General features: G+C 45.6%; 1 protein-coding gene across 2 annotated transcripts; it reads left to right on the plus strand.

Moving 5' to 3' along the window:
* Window positions 1-795: 795 nt before the first annotated feature.
* On the plus strand, window positions 796-8,947 carry LOC139411593 (protein LSM14 homolog A-like). Of its 2 annotated transcripts, none has more exons than XM_071158153.1 (9): window positions 796-1,112; window positions 1,714-1,877; window positions 1,982-2,129; window positions 4,283-4,471; window positions 4,698-4,772; window positions 4,973-5,152; window positions 5,345-5,516; window positions 5,659-5,938; window positions 6,146-8,947. In XM_071158153.1, the coding sequence occupies exons 1-9, from the start codon at window positions 992-994 to the stop codon at window positions 6,167-6,169; spliced, it is 1,353 nt and encodes a 450-aa protein (XP_071014254.1). In that variant the 5' UTR covers window positions 796-991; the 3' UTR covers window positions 6,170-8,947. The 2 variants fall into 2 exon arrangements, with proteins under 2 accessions (XP_071014254.1, XP_071014255.1); XM_071158154.1 differs by having other exon boundaries at window positions 6,149-8,947.
* Window positions 8,948-15,205: the final 6,258 nt, after the last annotated feature.

Genomic DNA, 15,205 nt, shown 5'->3' on the forward strand with positions numbered 1-15,205 from the left:
TGTCTAAAAAAGTGTAAATGAGTGAAATGCGCATGCGTGTTACTAGGCATTGTGGGAATTAATCTGACGTCAAAGAGCCAATATTTATGGTTGTTTTTTTTTTATTTCATTGATTAATAAATGTATTACCAAACAAAATACTGTAAGGAAATTGTTTAGCACGTTACATTTCAGCACGTAATAAAGTGGGAGTTCTCACAGAAACTCAGAAACCTCACATTTTATTATGGCAATGAAAATAGGCTTTAGTCTGGGAGAATAGCATATTTTATTTGTCATAGAGATTTTATTTTGACACTTGCCAAAGACACGACTGGAAATACTTAGTAGTTTCCGCACCAAATAATTTCACCTTCACCTAATTTCACCTATCAAGGTTTGTTGCTTCGGCTAGCTGTGGCTGGCTGGCTGCTGGTTTGTTAGAATTGCTGGAAGGACATTTTGTTAGATGAAGCAGATTGCAACTGCACCCTTGCATTTATTGCAGATTACATTAAAATACATGATACATGTGTGGAAACTGCTTAATTAAACACACGTTGTCTTTTTATGTATTTTTATGCATACGGGGTGGGCGAGAGAGATGGGCGATAAGGTATCCAGTGGCAGCGATAGAAAATGTACATAAACTGTAGTTGGCAGTCTCAGATCTAGGATCAGTTTGCCCTCTCCCAATCCCAGAAAGTATCCAGAAGGGAGAGAAACACAAAACTAACCTTAGATCAGTAATCTTTGAAAGGTAGCAATGATCCCGTGAAAACTCGCGATATCTACGGTTGACAGAGACGATTTCCCACCATTCTTTGCGGTGAGGCAAGGCATCATAAGAAAACGGCCATGTCGTTGTGCTAGCAAATTGGTGGAAGAACGAACGAGCAATAATCTTTGTTAGAAGTGTGCAAACAGGACTAAATAACGTAGCTAGCTACTTTCCATATACTTTTGGAAGATATATATTTATTTCCCACACTCAAATAAAAAGGAAGACGGTATGAGTGGAGGGACACCCTACATCGGGAGTAAAATTAGCCTAATCTCGAAGGCCGAGATTCGCTATGAGGGAATTTTATACACAATTGACACCGAAAATTCGACTGTTGCCCTCGCCAAAGGTAAGCTAAAACGTATACCTTGCAATCAAATAAGTCGATAAATTGAAAACACCGTTTTTTAACTAGCAATGAGGTGCAGGCATTTAGTCTGTCACTGTCAAATTGTTCACAATGCTAGTTAGCATGGCTAGTAGCTAGCTTTGTCAAATGCGTAATCATGCGTGTGGCAGGCTAGTTTAAGTTAGCAGAGCTAATTTAACTAGCTCGTTTCACTGCAAACGCTCTGGCCTGTTTCATTCATGCTTTGTTGGTGCATTGCTTAGCTGACCGGTTTATCACTTCAGTTAACTTGCAAGATTAGATAGTAAACGTTAGCGGTTAATGTGGACGGGAAATCGGCTAGATAAAATGCTAACGATGTTGACCTTAATTTGGTGGCTAGAAAGTGCAAGTTAGCTAACTAGCGACCGTTCTATTGTTGTTCCTCCGGTGGCAGCTAGCTAGCTGCCTGTTTGCACTGGTATGTGCATGCGCTCACTTGCGTCCTTTGTTTACGTCCTGCACGGCGTTTCATTTTGTCAATACTAGACTGTACAATGAATGGTGGATGATCTGGCAGGAAATCAATGTAATTTGTCTCTGCATTTGTTTATCCAAACAGTCCGCTCCTTTGGCACTGAGGACCGCCCTACTGACAGGCCAATTCCACCACGGGATGAAGTCTTCGAGTACATAATCTTCAGAGGGAGTGACATCAAGGACCTGACTGTTTGCGAGCCACCAAAAGCCACCAGCTCGCTGCCTCAGGACCCTGCCATTGTTCAAGTAAGCAGGACATTGATTTAGTCAATGATTCAGTGGCAAATGTATTTGCTGTTTACATATTTAATAGTTCTGTATATGGTTGTTTAACATTTTGTTTTCCCCAGTCCTCTATTGGATCCACCAATGCTCCACCCCCATCATTCCAGTCTGTGGGCTCATATGCACCCTTTAGCGGCAGGGCTCCTGTCCCCCCTTACAGCCAGTTTAACCCCAGCCCCCTGGTGTCCCAGCAGTTTGGAGTTGTCGGTGGAGGTTGGTACATTCATCTTGTTGATTCGCCATTCTATCATCTCTGAGATGAAATGAAGAATGATATTGAAAGCTCTTGTATTTTCAGTGTGTAATGCAATGCTGTTGGAGCTAGTACTTTTTTCTTTGGCATATCTGCCTCTCAATATCATGCAATTGTATGTTCTATGCAGTATCTTGCTTGCAGTTAACATCAGTGGAGAACTGCACTTCTTGCATTATTATAATACACAACCTGCCTTTGATCATGACTCTGTTCCAGTGCATTACACAAGTAATTGGACTAAGGTGTCTTCTATATGGGGGGAGTTGTGTTAAGAGCCCCAGCGCTCGGTCTGAACAGTAACATGTCACTTGCGGTACGGTTTTGGAGGCATAAGGATCTTATCTTTAATATCAGTGAGAAAAAATAATTAAAGAAAAGGTTAAAGTGATACACCTTTTTTATTGGGTTAGTGTTACCACATGGCCATATCTCCATGTTACAACGTGTGTTTATGGAAGACAGAGGCACTACCTGTGCTAATTAGCAATCTAGCATACTCCAAACACCTGTGTGTAACTGTAGAAGGTTGCCAGAAATCTGACACTGAAAAATACTGTTTGCTTCAACTGTGATAAAGCTGATTAAAAGTGTACAGTAAGTGTATATTTTGCAGTTGTGGAATAATTTTGAAAGTAAAGGGATTTGTTTCTAGAACCGTATTGCAATTTATAATCGATTTCGTGTTTAAATTGAGTATCTGGGGCTCCCGAGTGGAGCAGAGGTCTAAGGCACTGCATGAGTGCTAGAGGTGTTACTACAGTCCCAGCTTCATATGTGCCACAACCGGCCGTGGTCGGGAGTCCGATAGGACCGCTCGTAATTAGCCCAGCGTCATCCGGGTTAGGGGATGGGTTTGGCCAGTGGGGCTTTACTTGACTCATTGCACTCTAGCGACTCTTTGTGGTGGGCCGGGTGCCTGCAGGCTCACCACCTATGCCAGTTTCCAGCAGGGGAGGCTGACACATTGGTACGGCTGGCTTCCGGGTTAAGCTGGCGGGTGTTAAGGAGCGCGGTTAGGTGGAGTTTCGGTGGACGCATGACTTCGCCTCTCCCGAGCCCATTGGGGAGCTGCAGCGATGAACCAAGATCGAATAATTGGGGAGGAAAGGGGGTAAAATAATTTGGCTTATTTGGCTGTGTTGGCTGCCAGAGCCAGTCTACCTTTTAAATATATCATAATTTCCTTGGACCTTAAAGAGTAACAGTTGGCTCCTTAAAAATAAACTTCTCCTTAATGCAACTGCTGTGTCAGATTTCTAAAAAGCGTTTACGGCGAAAGCACACCATGAGATAATCTTGAGTGCAGCGCTCAGCCGCCAAAACAAGCCATACATACACCCGCCAAGTTGTGGAGTCAACAAAAGTCAGAAATAGCGTTATAAATATTCACTTACCTTTTGATCTTCACCGGAATGCACTACCAGGAATCCCAGTTCCACAATAAATGTTTGTTTTGTTTGATAAGTCCATCTTTATGTCCAAATACCTCCTTTTTGTTCTCGTTTAGTTCACAAATCCAAATGCACAAAGAACGGGCACTAAGTCAAAAAGGTTCCATTAAAGTTTGCAGAAACATGTAAAACGATGTATATAATCAATCTTTAGGATGTTTTTATCATAAATCTTCAATAATATTCCAACCGGACAATTCCATTGTCATTAGACCGGGAACGGAGCTCACGCCACACGTGATAAACAACTCTGTGCTCTTATTCTCTCTCCTTTCACAATAGAGGCCTGAAACAACTTTCTAAAGACTGTTAACATCTACTGGAAGCCTTAGGAAGTGCAATCTGACCCCATTTACACTGGATATTGGATAGGCAATCACTTAAAACTACAAACCTCAGATTTCCCACTTCCTGGTTGGATTTTTCTCAGGCTTTTGCCTGCCATATGAGTTCTGCTATACTCAGACATCATTCAAACAGTTTTAGAAACGTCAGTGTTTTCTATCCAACTCTACTAATAATATGCATATCCTAGCTTCTGGGCCTTAGTAGCAGGCAGTTTACTCTGGGCATGCTTTTCATCCGGATGTGAAAATACTGCCCTCTAGCCCCAAGAGGTAAACAGTACATCTTGGGCTAACCCCTGCCTTGTCCTTTAGGTCGCACCAGTCCCCAGCTGGACACTCTGAGGAAGAGCCCTTCCTTGGAGCAGGCAGTGCAGACTTCCCCCACCACTGCCCCTGCTGCACCTGCACCAGTGGGACAAAGGAGCCCAGCTGGCCCATCAGCCAGGCCCATCACTACCCTGGGCAACCAGAAGCCTCCAGACATCCTGGAACAGAGGAGGGGTGAGGCTGGCAGGGGAGGCTGTAGCCAGGCTTGGCCTGAATGTCCACAATACACTGCTGTCACACAGACTAGTCTACATTGCCTGTTTAGAACAATTGCTTGATTGCCTATCTCTCTAAGTGAAGAACCTGGCCATATGGCTTTCTAGTTTAGAGTATTGTTGCTCTTGACTGATATGCCAAAATAATTGCGAGTTTGGCCTTTTTATTTTGTGCTTTTTTTTAGGCCCTGAGGTTCAGAAAATACCCAGAACAGATTCCGAGCAAGGTGGTGGCGACAACCGGAATCACCGTCAATGTGGTGAGTTGGTTCTCATGAAATACCAGTGTACTTGTTAACTTGTTTTAATCTCTCGCCCTAGCTTCTGTTGTACACTGGCTTACTAGTGTTAATGTGCCCATGTTTTTCTGTCAAAATAAGTTCTATACGCATTCAAACTAAATATAATTTAAAGGTTGCTTTGCTATTGTTTGTCTGACTCTGCTGTCTTGTCTTCCCAGCCGGTGGTCCTCCCCCTCAGCGCCGTGGTCGTGGAGGTGGTCACCGTGGAAGAGGCCGTTTCAACCCACACAGGGACGGTCCCATGAAGTTTGATCAAGACTTTGACTTTGAGACTGCCAACGCTCAGTTCAACAAGGAGGAGATTGAAAAAGAGTTTCAGAACAAACTCAAACTGAAAGGTACTATTTGTAATTATTATAGTATGTTCCATGCAGCAGTAATGTCATGGCCTAGCCTGGGTTCCTACCTAAATTCCCAGGCTGCCACTGTTGACTTGGAACTTGTCAATTTTTGTGTACTCTTTTTATCCTCTTATCTTAATCCAAGTTTATGAAGAAATGTTGTACCCCTTTTTTAATTGTCTAACATAGATGACAAGCCTGATAAACCAGAGAAGGCTCTTAATGGAGATGAGAAGGCAGATTCTGGAGTGGAGACCCAGAACAGTGAAGGCAATGCTGAGGAAGAGGAACCTGTGGTGGCCAACGTTTACTACGACAAGACTAAGTCCTTCTTTGATAACATCTCTTCTGATGATACAAGGCATGTCCCTTTTGCTCTCTTAAACAATTTTTCTATTTTTATTTGTGCTTTGTGGTATTGATAGTGTCTCATACTAATTGAAATCCAAAGCATGTCGGTTAGGTTAGTCTTTGGCATTAAAGGTCTTATTTTGTATTTACAGGAAAGCAGCGGAGCGATCTGGCGGTTCAGGATTCCCAAGAAGGCAGACTTGGGCTGAGGAGAGGAGGATGAATTCGGAGACCTTTGGCATTCCACTGAGGCACAACCGAGGCCGAGGAGGCTTCAGAGGAAGTCGTGGCGGCGTGGGCTTCCGTGGGGGCAGAGGGCGTGCCATGAGCAGAGGTTCCTTTGGACCCCCCCGCGGGGCCCCACCCGGCTTCAGGGGAGGATTCCGAGGAAGCAGCAGAGGTGGCCGGGAGTTCGTTGAATATGAATACAGGGTAAATCATTCCTTACACCACATGTAAAAATATTGGTGATTTTATTATTCCAAAGTTAAATGTACATAAGCACACACTCAACAAAGGACAGGACAACCCAACATCACACTTATAATGCAAGTAAAGTTCAATATGATGCAAGACTGTCTCGATATTATTAAAGGCTGGATGCGTGTTCAAGTCTAAACATGTTTTGCTTTATTCCAGAAGGATAACAAAGTGGCCGCGTAGTGCACCAGAGAGATGGATCCACCAAGAATTGTAGCCCTTCATGGTCCAGAAATATTTGTCAAAAAGATTGACAACATACTCTGTAAATTTCCCACCAGCACTGGGGTTGACTGCTTGATTTCAACGGGTGTGAATGCAGTTTCTTTACCAATTTCATTTTTTTCTCCCAAAAATACAACAAAGGATTATAATGTGCTTTTGAGAATTTGAGCATTGTTTGATATTATCCAGTAATCAGAGGGACAAGAACTTGTGTAAATATTCTACTCCAGTGGAATTATTCAGTATTTTTGCATCTATTTGAGTTCCTTTCTTACTAAAATTGTATTTGATAATGTTCTGTTGTGTAAAGATGTATGCAGAATCCCGCTGATACTGTGAGTACTTTGATCACTGAAAAATAGCTTTATTTTTTGGGGATATATCCTGCAATGTACCTTAGGAGCACTAAAATCCTACATAGCCTGTCGGGTCACAGTTTTTGTTTTTTATATTTTCCTAGTCTATTTCTTAGCCGTTTATCCCGTGTTTTGACGTTCTGCTGTACTTTGCCAAGTTTCTTAGAAACTATTGTTTCAGTGTTCCTGCTAAAAGACTAAAATGTAAATGTTCTTGGGGTACATCAAGTAGATAAGTGGTTTACATCATAGGCTCACATTTGTTGTTGTAGAGCTCCTGCTTTCTAATTAAGGTAGTCAGTTCAGACCTTTAAGCTATTTATACAAACATTTTGGAGCGTTTTCACTAATCGGGATCATTTGTTTTATAATCTTACTGAATATTGAATGAATGTATTTCTACTGCATCACGCTGTTATTTCTGCCCCAAAGATATTTTGTGGTTGCCACTTAACTTCTGGTTTTAGAAATGCATATGAATGAATTGATTCAGAGCTTTTGGGATGTTTTCTCTACCCCTAAGCATGCCCTGTGGTTCCCAACACCTGCTAATGCTGGTCACCAACTACAGGTCATGTTGGGAAGGACTGCAGTCCTTGTGATGGGGTGTGCTGCACATATTTGCTCTGGCATATTTTTGTTAAATGTAGTGTTGGTGACTATTGCTCTTTTAGTGTAGTCGATGTCGTCAAAGGAGGCTTTTCTGCAACAATCATGGCTGAACTTGGAGCATCAGTCATTAGAAATGTCTATCTAGCCTTCATCTCCCCAGCGCTTGAATATGAAATAACTGCCATGTTTTAAATAGCCGCTTAACAAGTGTCTATGGTATTAAATCATTGTTGACCTCTAAATGTTTGCCCTGCAAGAGAAGATGACTGCTTCTGGCCTAGACTGCTGTGTAACCAGATTGATCTTGTCCCCAGTATGGAATACGACTGGGAGCATTGGGCTACTTATTCTGTTTGTTTCAAAACAATTTGCAATTCAACAAGTGTTACTGATGTATGTTGACATTTTTCTAGCAGACAATCTTGCTTTGCCTGATGGTCTATTGGCATGCTTGGCCCTTGTATGGTGTTGCATCTGAAAAAACAATCTGGTGTGCTCAACTCGAAACAAAGATGCTGGTGTTTTTTGTTTTTCAGTCCCACTAATGTAACTTCAGTGAATAATAGTATCATTCACCAGCTGTATTGACATTGTAGTAGCCTGGCACACAAGTGATTCTAACGTAAGCTTGTCCTGAAAAAAAGAACATACATTTGTTGAAGTGGCAATATGTTGGGGAGAGTAAGGGCTGTATAACTTGGGAAAAATCTTCAGCCATCAGAGATAATATTCTGCACAGCTAGGTTTGAGTATACATTCATAGATTTATTTTAAGTCCAACCGCTAAGTTTACATGAGGTTGAAGGAAACAAATTCACTTGTTGGAAGAAGTTAGATGAAAAGTAGTGAAGTTACTCCAGGCCTTAAAACCAATCTACTAAGCTTCTGGAAGAATTCCTAGTGATCCAATTCCAGCATTTATAATAAACCGCATCGGTGCTTTAAGCTTGCAATGTTTGTCCCTTTCCCCATGCTTGGGGAAGTCTATTGAGCACTGTCTATTGTCCAGCACTTGCAGTTTGGAGGATTGTCCATAAAATCATACCTCTTGGGGCGATTCAGATTTTTAATGGGATATTTTCTTTTTTTAAGATAAAGGGATGTGAACTGGATGTTGAGACCAGTGGATAAGGGGGTGGATTTTTCAGATGTTCTCACTTTTTGTCAGTATGTTTGGGAGTGCTAGAAGGAGGGTTATGCATTTATCTTTCTCTCAATTGACCTACAGTATGATGACAATATGTAAGCTGTACTATTTGAAAACACTACAAGATAAACCTGATCTAGAACATAAAAAATGTTGGGCAGCTAGGCCAATATATCCTGTAGTTCATAAATGTGCAGTTTGACTGAATTGTTGTACAGATTGATAATACAGAGCAATGTATGGCAGCCTTAGCCTCGTACAAATCATCCTGATCTGTGAGCTTGTGAGATCAGGGTGGCTTGTATGGGGCTATGGCAGCCTTGCCTTGTGATAAAACACAAAATAATGACTCCGAACAAGGATTATACACAGGAGCCTGGGCAGTTGCAATAACCACATCGGTGTAAGGTCCAGAGCTAATTTGAGATTTCAAACAGTACATATTACCTACATATTGCTGTAAAGTTTTGATTACATTAGTTACTTCTTCCGACCTCTGGAATAATAAAGCCAGATATTGTTTCTAAATAAGGCAGTTGAACAGCATGGTGTACTTCAAGTGGGCCGACCCTCTGCAGACAGGTTTTTACTCTATAAAAATAAACAATTGTTCAATAGCCATCTCCTTGTTTTTATTATATTGACAGTCGAGTTGCCTTCCAAGAATTGTGGACACTACTCAGTTCAGATATTTTTCAAGATTTTAGGCTAAATGTAATTATTGCCTTCTAGCAAACCTTCCAGGCTCATAGCATTTGTGTATGTCATCGTTTTATGACTTTTTAGGGCTTTTCAGTTACTATTTGAAATATGTTTATGGTCATGTAGTTTGAAAATGTATTTAAGTTATATTTTTTATAGACATGCTTCTGTAGAAAGCATTGGGTTGACTTTTTCTGAAGTTTGATTAGATTTTGACATGCGCACTAGCACGGGCACGGGACGTTTTTTCACTTCGCTCCCTAGCTACTTCTCGTCCTACCCTGAGTCCTACTCCTGTCCAAAACAACTGGATAGATGAACTTGATATAGCAGGAAGCATCAATTAGCCTATCCACAGATTAGCAGGATTCTATATCAGGGTAAAGACAAGGGACTGGATTGAAATTGAACGGGCAAATGTTCGACTAAAATGAACGAAAATCCCTGTTTCCACTAGTTACCATAGCCACAAAGTCCAGATGGCTATATCGTAAAAATCATGAAAACAGAAATTGGCCTATGGGTCATAATTTAAGGTTCGGGTTAGGCATAAGATTAGCGCTGAGGTTAAAATGTGGAACACCGTTTTGGTCTTAAAGCACGTGGTCAAAACGCGATCTTTTTAATGCTATGTGTGTAAAGTCCAGGCGCTAAATTAACGCCTACACGCGTCAAAGGGCGTGCAAATGTGCTTGCAGGCGGTTTAACATGTGCTAAATAAACGTCTGCAAGCGGTCCTGCGCACGTCAAGTTAACGCCTACAGCTGCTAAATATACATCCACACACGCTAATTTAACGCGTTCTTTAATATGCAATTTTACTATCCAATTTCCCTAGCTTCTCCTTTCAAACAGATTTCACAGTTTGAAGGAACTTCCTTTTCCACTGCAAACAGATTTTGAAACTTTACAAGGTAACGGTTTTGTCTTTGACATTTGACATGAATCGTAAAGTTTATCAGCTAGTTTACAGTGGAAGGATCGGTTTCTCATCACTGGCTATAAAATGCAGCTAACATTAATCTAGCACCAGGATCAGCAGTGCCTAGTATAAACTAAGTCAGATAATTGCTAGCTAATTTAGCTAACGCCGGTAGCCTCGAACTCCGGCCATATTATATTGTAATGACCAGATTAGATCATAAAGGAACAATTGTCCAGACAGAGGATTAAGTTAACGAATTGACGGTTTATTAACCCAACTTCACACAGGCTACTGTTAAGCCGTAGCCCACGCAAAATAAATGAAGGATACCCCACAAATCAACCGTGACCTTCTCTTGTGAAGCCCTGACATAAGAGAAAGAACAACGGCTAAACCTGGTCTTAACTTCCAATGCTCCATTCCCCTGCCAAACCCCCCTCCACGCCACTCCGCCAACCACCAGGATGCCCGGCATCAGAACATTCCAGGCATTCCCACGATTGGCAGATAGCAGGTTGATTGGCATGGTGGACCCCGCGGGTCGCTACACAGCCCCCCCACCACAAAGTCCCTCGTCCCCGGGAACAAACAAAGTCTCTGAAGCGACCCGGAGGTTTTCTTTGCCTGTGTGGCCGTGATGGTTGCAGAGTGTCCAGATGTGAAACAGGGTTCCATCCGTGGCAGGGGACTGCCCCTCTTGGACCCAGGGGATGAAGTCAGCGATATGGGGGACCAGGATGCGGGAACGGGGAATACAGTCCGTGGCATCACGAGGTGACAGGGAGGGAGACAGGGGGAGTGGGCTGTCTGGAGCCTTGTCTGCGGCACCTGGGGGTGGGTGCCTGGAGAATGTCATTGCCAGAGGGGAATTGTGGGGGTCCCTGGGGTTTGGGGAGAAGAGGCCCCTCTGTATGGGGCTAACCTGTCCCGGTGCAGTGCCACCTTTCTCCCCCTGGGAGGAAGCTGCACCCGGTAAACAACCTCCCCTACCCTCTCCAGGACACTGCAGGGTCCCACCCAGTGACTGTCCAACTTGGGGCATCTGCCTTTTTTCCTTAGGGGGCTGTAGACCCAGACCAGCTCCCCAGCCACAAAGTGCCTTCCCCGGGTGTGCACGTCATAGTTCCTCTTCTGCCTCACACCTGCATTCACCAGCTGCTCTCTGGCGAAGGTGTGGGCTGTCTCCAGGCGGTCCTGGAGTCTCCGGACATACTCCGGCCCATGTGGAACATGAGGGCTATCCGGGGGTCGACGCCATCTCCGCAGGGGTGTGGATCTCTCTCCCCAGCATGAGGAGGGCAGGCGGGCAGGAGGTGGAGTCTTGGACAGCGGAGCGGCATGCCATGAGGACCATAGGCAGGTGCTTGTCCCAGTCACACTGTTGTTTGGCAGAGACGATGGCCAACTGCTGTCCAAGCGTTTTGTTGAAGCGCTCCACTAGGCCATAACTTTGAGGATGGAGAGGAGTAGTGTCCGTCTTGTGCATACCCAGCCTCTCACACATGGTGGCGAACACACAGGACTCAAAGTTTCTGCCTTGGTTGTTGTGGATGGACTCCGCAGCTCCAAACCTGCTGAACATCCCCGCTGTCAGGGTGTCATCGATGGTCTCTGCCTCCTGGTCAGGCAGAATATAGGCCTCGGGCCATTTTGTGAAATAGTCCATGGCCGTGAGCACCCAGCGGTTTCCACTGTCTGTGGTAGGAAACGGCCCAACTACATCCACTCCCACCCTCTCCATGGGAGACCCCACTGGGAACTGTTGGAGCTCAGCATGAGAGCGGCCTGGGGGGTCCTTTCTCGCTGTGCAGTTGTCACAGGCCTCCATATCCCTCTTGTGCTGCCCCAGTAAAAGCCCTGACGGAGGCGGCGCAGTGTTTTTGTGACCCTAAAGTGTCCAGTCCCCACCCCCCCATGAGTACTCTGGAGCACAGCCTCCCGCAGTGCTTTTGGGGCCACCACCTGCCACCTCTCCTCTCCCGTAGCTGACTCCTTCCATGCCTGCCGTAGCACGCCATCAGCCTCTCAAACTTTGACCACACCCCTTTGGTCGCGAGTGAGAGCGCTGTCACCTCTTCCCACGGAGGCCTCACCTGCGCCTCTACCCACTGTAGCACTGGCTGTAGGTCTGTGTCCCGTCCCTGCTGCTGCTGCCCCCATTCAGCCACGTTGACAGTCTGCAGCTCACAGCAGACAGGCCCGCTCGCCCGACACACTGCGGCACAGACCCCCTCCTCTGCACACAGCTCTCTCTCACGTTCTTCTCTCCGCCTTCAGTGGCGGCAGCCGTCTGCAGAACAGGGCCGACGGGACATGGCGTTGGAGTGGCGTGCCCCTGCCCTGTGCACCACTGTGAAGTTATACGTCTGAAGCTCCCCCAACCAGCGTACCACCTGCCCCTCTGGCTCTCTGAAAGACATGAGCCACTGGAGAGCAGAGTGGTCAGTCCTTACAGTAAATGGCAGGCCACCCAGGTAGTACTTGAATTGTTTGACGGAAGCCACAACAGCCAAGAGCTCCATCCGGGTGACACAGTAGCGGCGCACATGTTTGCTGAAGTATGCCACCACTCTCTCCCCCTCTGGCCCCACCTGGGCCAGCATCCCACCCATGCCCACATTGCTTGCGTCTGTGTCCAGGATAAAGGGCAAGGTGAGGTCAGGGGGGGAAAGCACGGGGGCCTCGATCAGTGCACGTTTGAGGGTGTTGAACGCCTCCTCACACTCCACTGTCTAAGTGAAAGCTTTGTCCTTCGGCATCAGGCGGTTCAGGGGAGCAGCGACGCTTGAGAAGCCCCGTACAAACCTCCAGTAGTACGAGGCCAGGCCCCGTACAAACCTCCTGTAGTATGAGGCCAGGCCCAGGAAGCTCTTCAGCTGACGCTGGTCGGTGGGGGTGGGCCAGTCTCAGACAGCCCCCACCTTGTCCTCCATGGTGCTGATCCCCTCCTTACCCACTCGGTGGCCCAAGAAGGACACCTCTCTCCTCATGAAGTGGCACTTCTCGGGGTGGAGCTTCAGACCTGCGGCAGCCACCCACTCCAGCACACGCCGTAGCGCCACCAGGGCTGACTGGTACAGTGGGGCAAAAAAGTATTTAGTCAGCCACAACTTGTGCAAGTTCTCCCACTTAAAAAGATGAGAGGCCTGTAATTTTCATCATAGGTACACTTCAACTATGACAGACAAAATGAGGGAAAAAAAAAATCACATTGTAGGATTTTTTATGAATTTATTTCCACTCGTTACCTGTATTAATGGCACCTGTTTGAACTTGTTATCAGTATAAAAGACACCTGTCCACAACCTCAAACAGTCACACTCCAATCTCCACTATGGACAAGACAAAGAGCTGTCAAAGGACACCAGAATTTTTTTTTTAGACCTGCACCAGGCTGGGAAGACTGAATCTGCAATAGGTAAGCAGCTTGGTTTGAAGAAATCAACTGTGGGAGCAATTATTAGGAAATGGAAGACATACAAGACCACTGATAATCTCCCTTGAACTGGGGCTGCACGCAAGATCTCACCCTGTGGGGTCAAAAGGATCACAAGAACGGTGAGCAAAAATCCCAGAACTACACCTAGTGAATGACCTGCAGAGAGCTGGGACCAAAGTAACAACGCCTACCATCAGTAACACACTACGCCGCCAGGGACTCAAATCCTGCAGTGCCAGACGTGTCCCCCTGCTTAAGCCAGTACATGTCCAGGCCCGTCTGAAGTTTGCTAGAGAGCATTTGGATGATCCAGAAGAAGATTGGGAGAATGTCATATGGTCAGATGAAACCAAAATATAACCTTTTGGTAAAAACTCAACTCGTCGTGTTTGGAGGACAAAGAATGCTGAGTTGCATCCAAAGAACACCATACCTACTGTGAAGCATGGGGGTGGAAACATCATGCTTTGGGGCTGTTTTTCTGCAAAGGGACCAGGACGACTGATCCGTGTAAAGGAAAGATTGAATGGGGCCATGTATCGTGAGATTTTGAGTGAAAACCTCCTTCCATCAGCAAGGGCATTGAAGATGAAACGTGGCTGGGTCTTTCAGCATGACAATGATCCCAAACACACCGCCCGTGCAACGAAGGAGTGGCTTCGTAAGAAGCATTTCAAGGTCCTGGAGTGGCCTAGCCAGTCTCCAGATCACAACCCCATAGAAAATCTTTGGAGGGAGTTGAAAGTCCGCGTTGCCCAGCAACAGCCCCAAAACGTCACTGCTCTAGAGGAGATCTGCATGGAGGAATGGGCTAAAATACCAGCAACAGTGTGTGAAAACCTTGTGAAGACCTAGAGAAAACGTTTGACCTCTGTCATTGCCAACAAAGGGTATATAACAAAGTATTGAGACAAACTTTTGTTATTGACCAAATACTTATTTTCCACCATAATTTGCAAATAAATTCATTAAATATCCTACAATGTGATTTTCTGGATTTTTTTTCTCATTTTGTCTGTCATAGTTGAAGTGTACCTATGATGAAAATTACAGGCCTCTCTCATCTTTTTAAGTGGGAGAACTTGCACAATTGGTGGCTGACTAAATACTTTTTTGCCCCACTGTAGGTGCTGCCATGGGCCAGGATGTCATCGAGGTATACCAGACACTGCTGTCGGGGGATGCCATCCAGCACCCTGTCCATCAAACGCTCAAAAGTAGCTGGAGTGTTGCACAGGCCGAAGCACATGACCTTGAACTGCCAGTGTCCTCTGTTAGTGGAGAATGCAGTTTTGGCTCTGACCTCTGGGGAGAGGGGCACCTGCCAGTAGCCACTGCGGAGGTGTAGTGAGGAAAACCAGGAGGACCTCCTAACCAGGTCCAGCGACTCATCGATACGTGGTATGGGGTATGAGTCCTTCCTGGTTACCTCATTCAGCCGCCTGTAGTCCGCACAGAACCTCAGCTTGCCCCCCATTTTAGGAACTATGACGACTGGCGCCACCCAGGGGCTGTCTGAGGGCTCAATGAAGTCTGCCCGCTGCGTCTCCAACACAGCCTTGTCTGCCGCTGCCTGGCGTGCCAGCGGGATACGGCGGGACGCATCTTGATGGGTCGATCTCATGCTGCACCAGATGAGTCTGACCCACCTCTTCCTCACTCAGCGCAAAGCTGTCTCTGAATTCAAACAGCAACTGCCACAACCGTTCCTGCTGCTCGGGGTCAAGACCAACACAGTTCCTCAATTTGTAAACTCAATCCCACTTCTGACACCAATGTAGTGACCGGACTTGATCATACAGTGCCTTGCGAA

The sequence above is a fragment of the Oncorhynchus clarkii genome, chromosome 6 (genome assembly GCF_045791955.1).
Source record: "Oncorhynchus clarkii lewisi isolate Uvic-CL-2024 chromosome 6, UVic_Ocla_1.0, whole genome shotgun sequence".
NCBI lineage: Eukaryota > Metazoa > Chordata > Actinopteri > Salmoniformes > Salmonidae > Oncorhynchus > Oncorhynchus clarkii.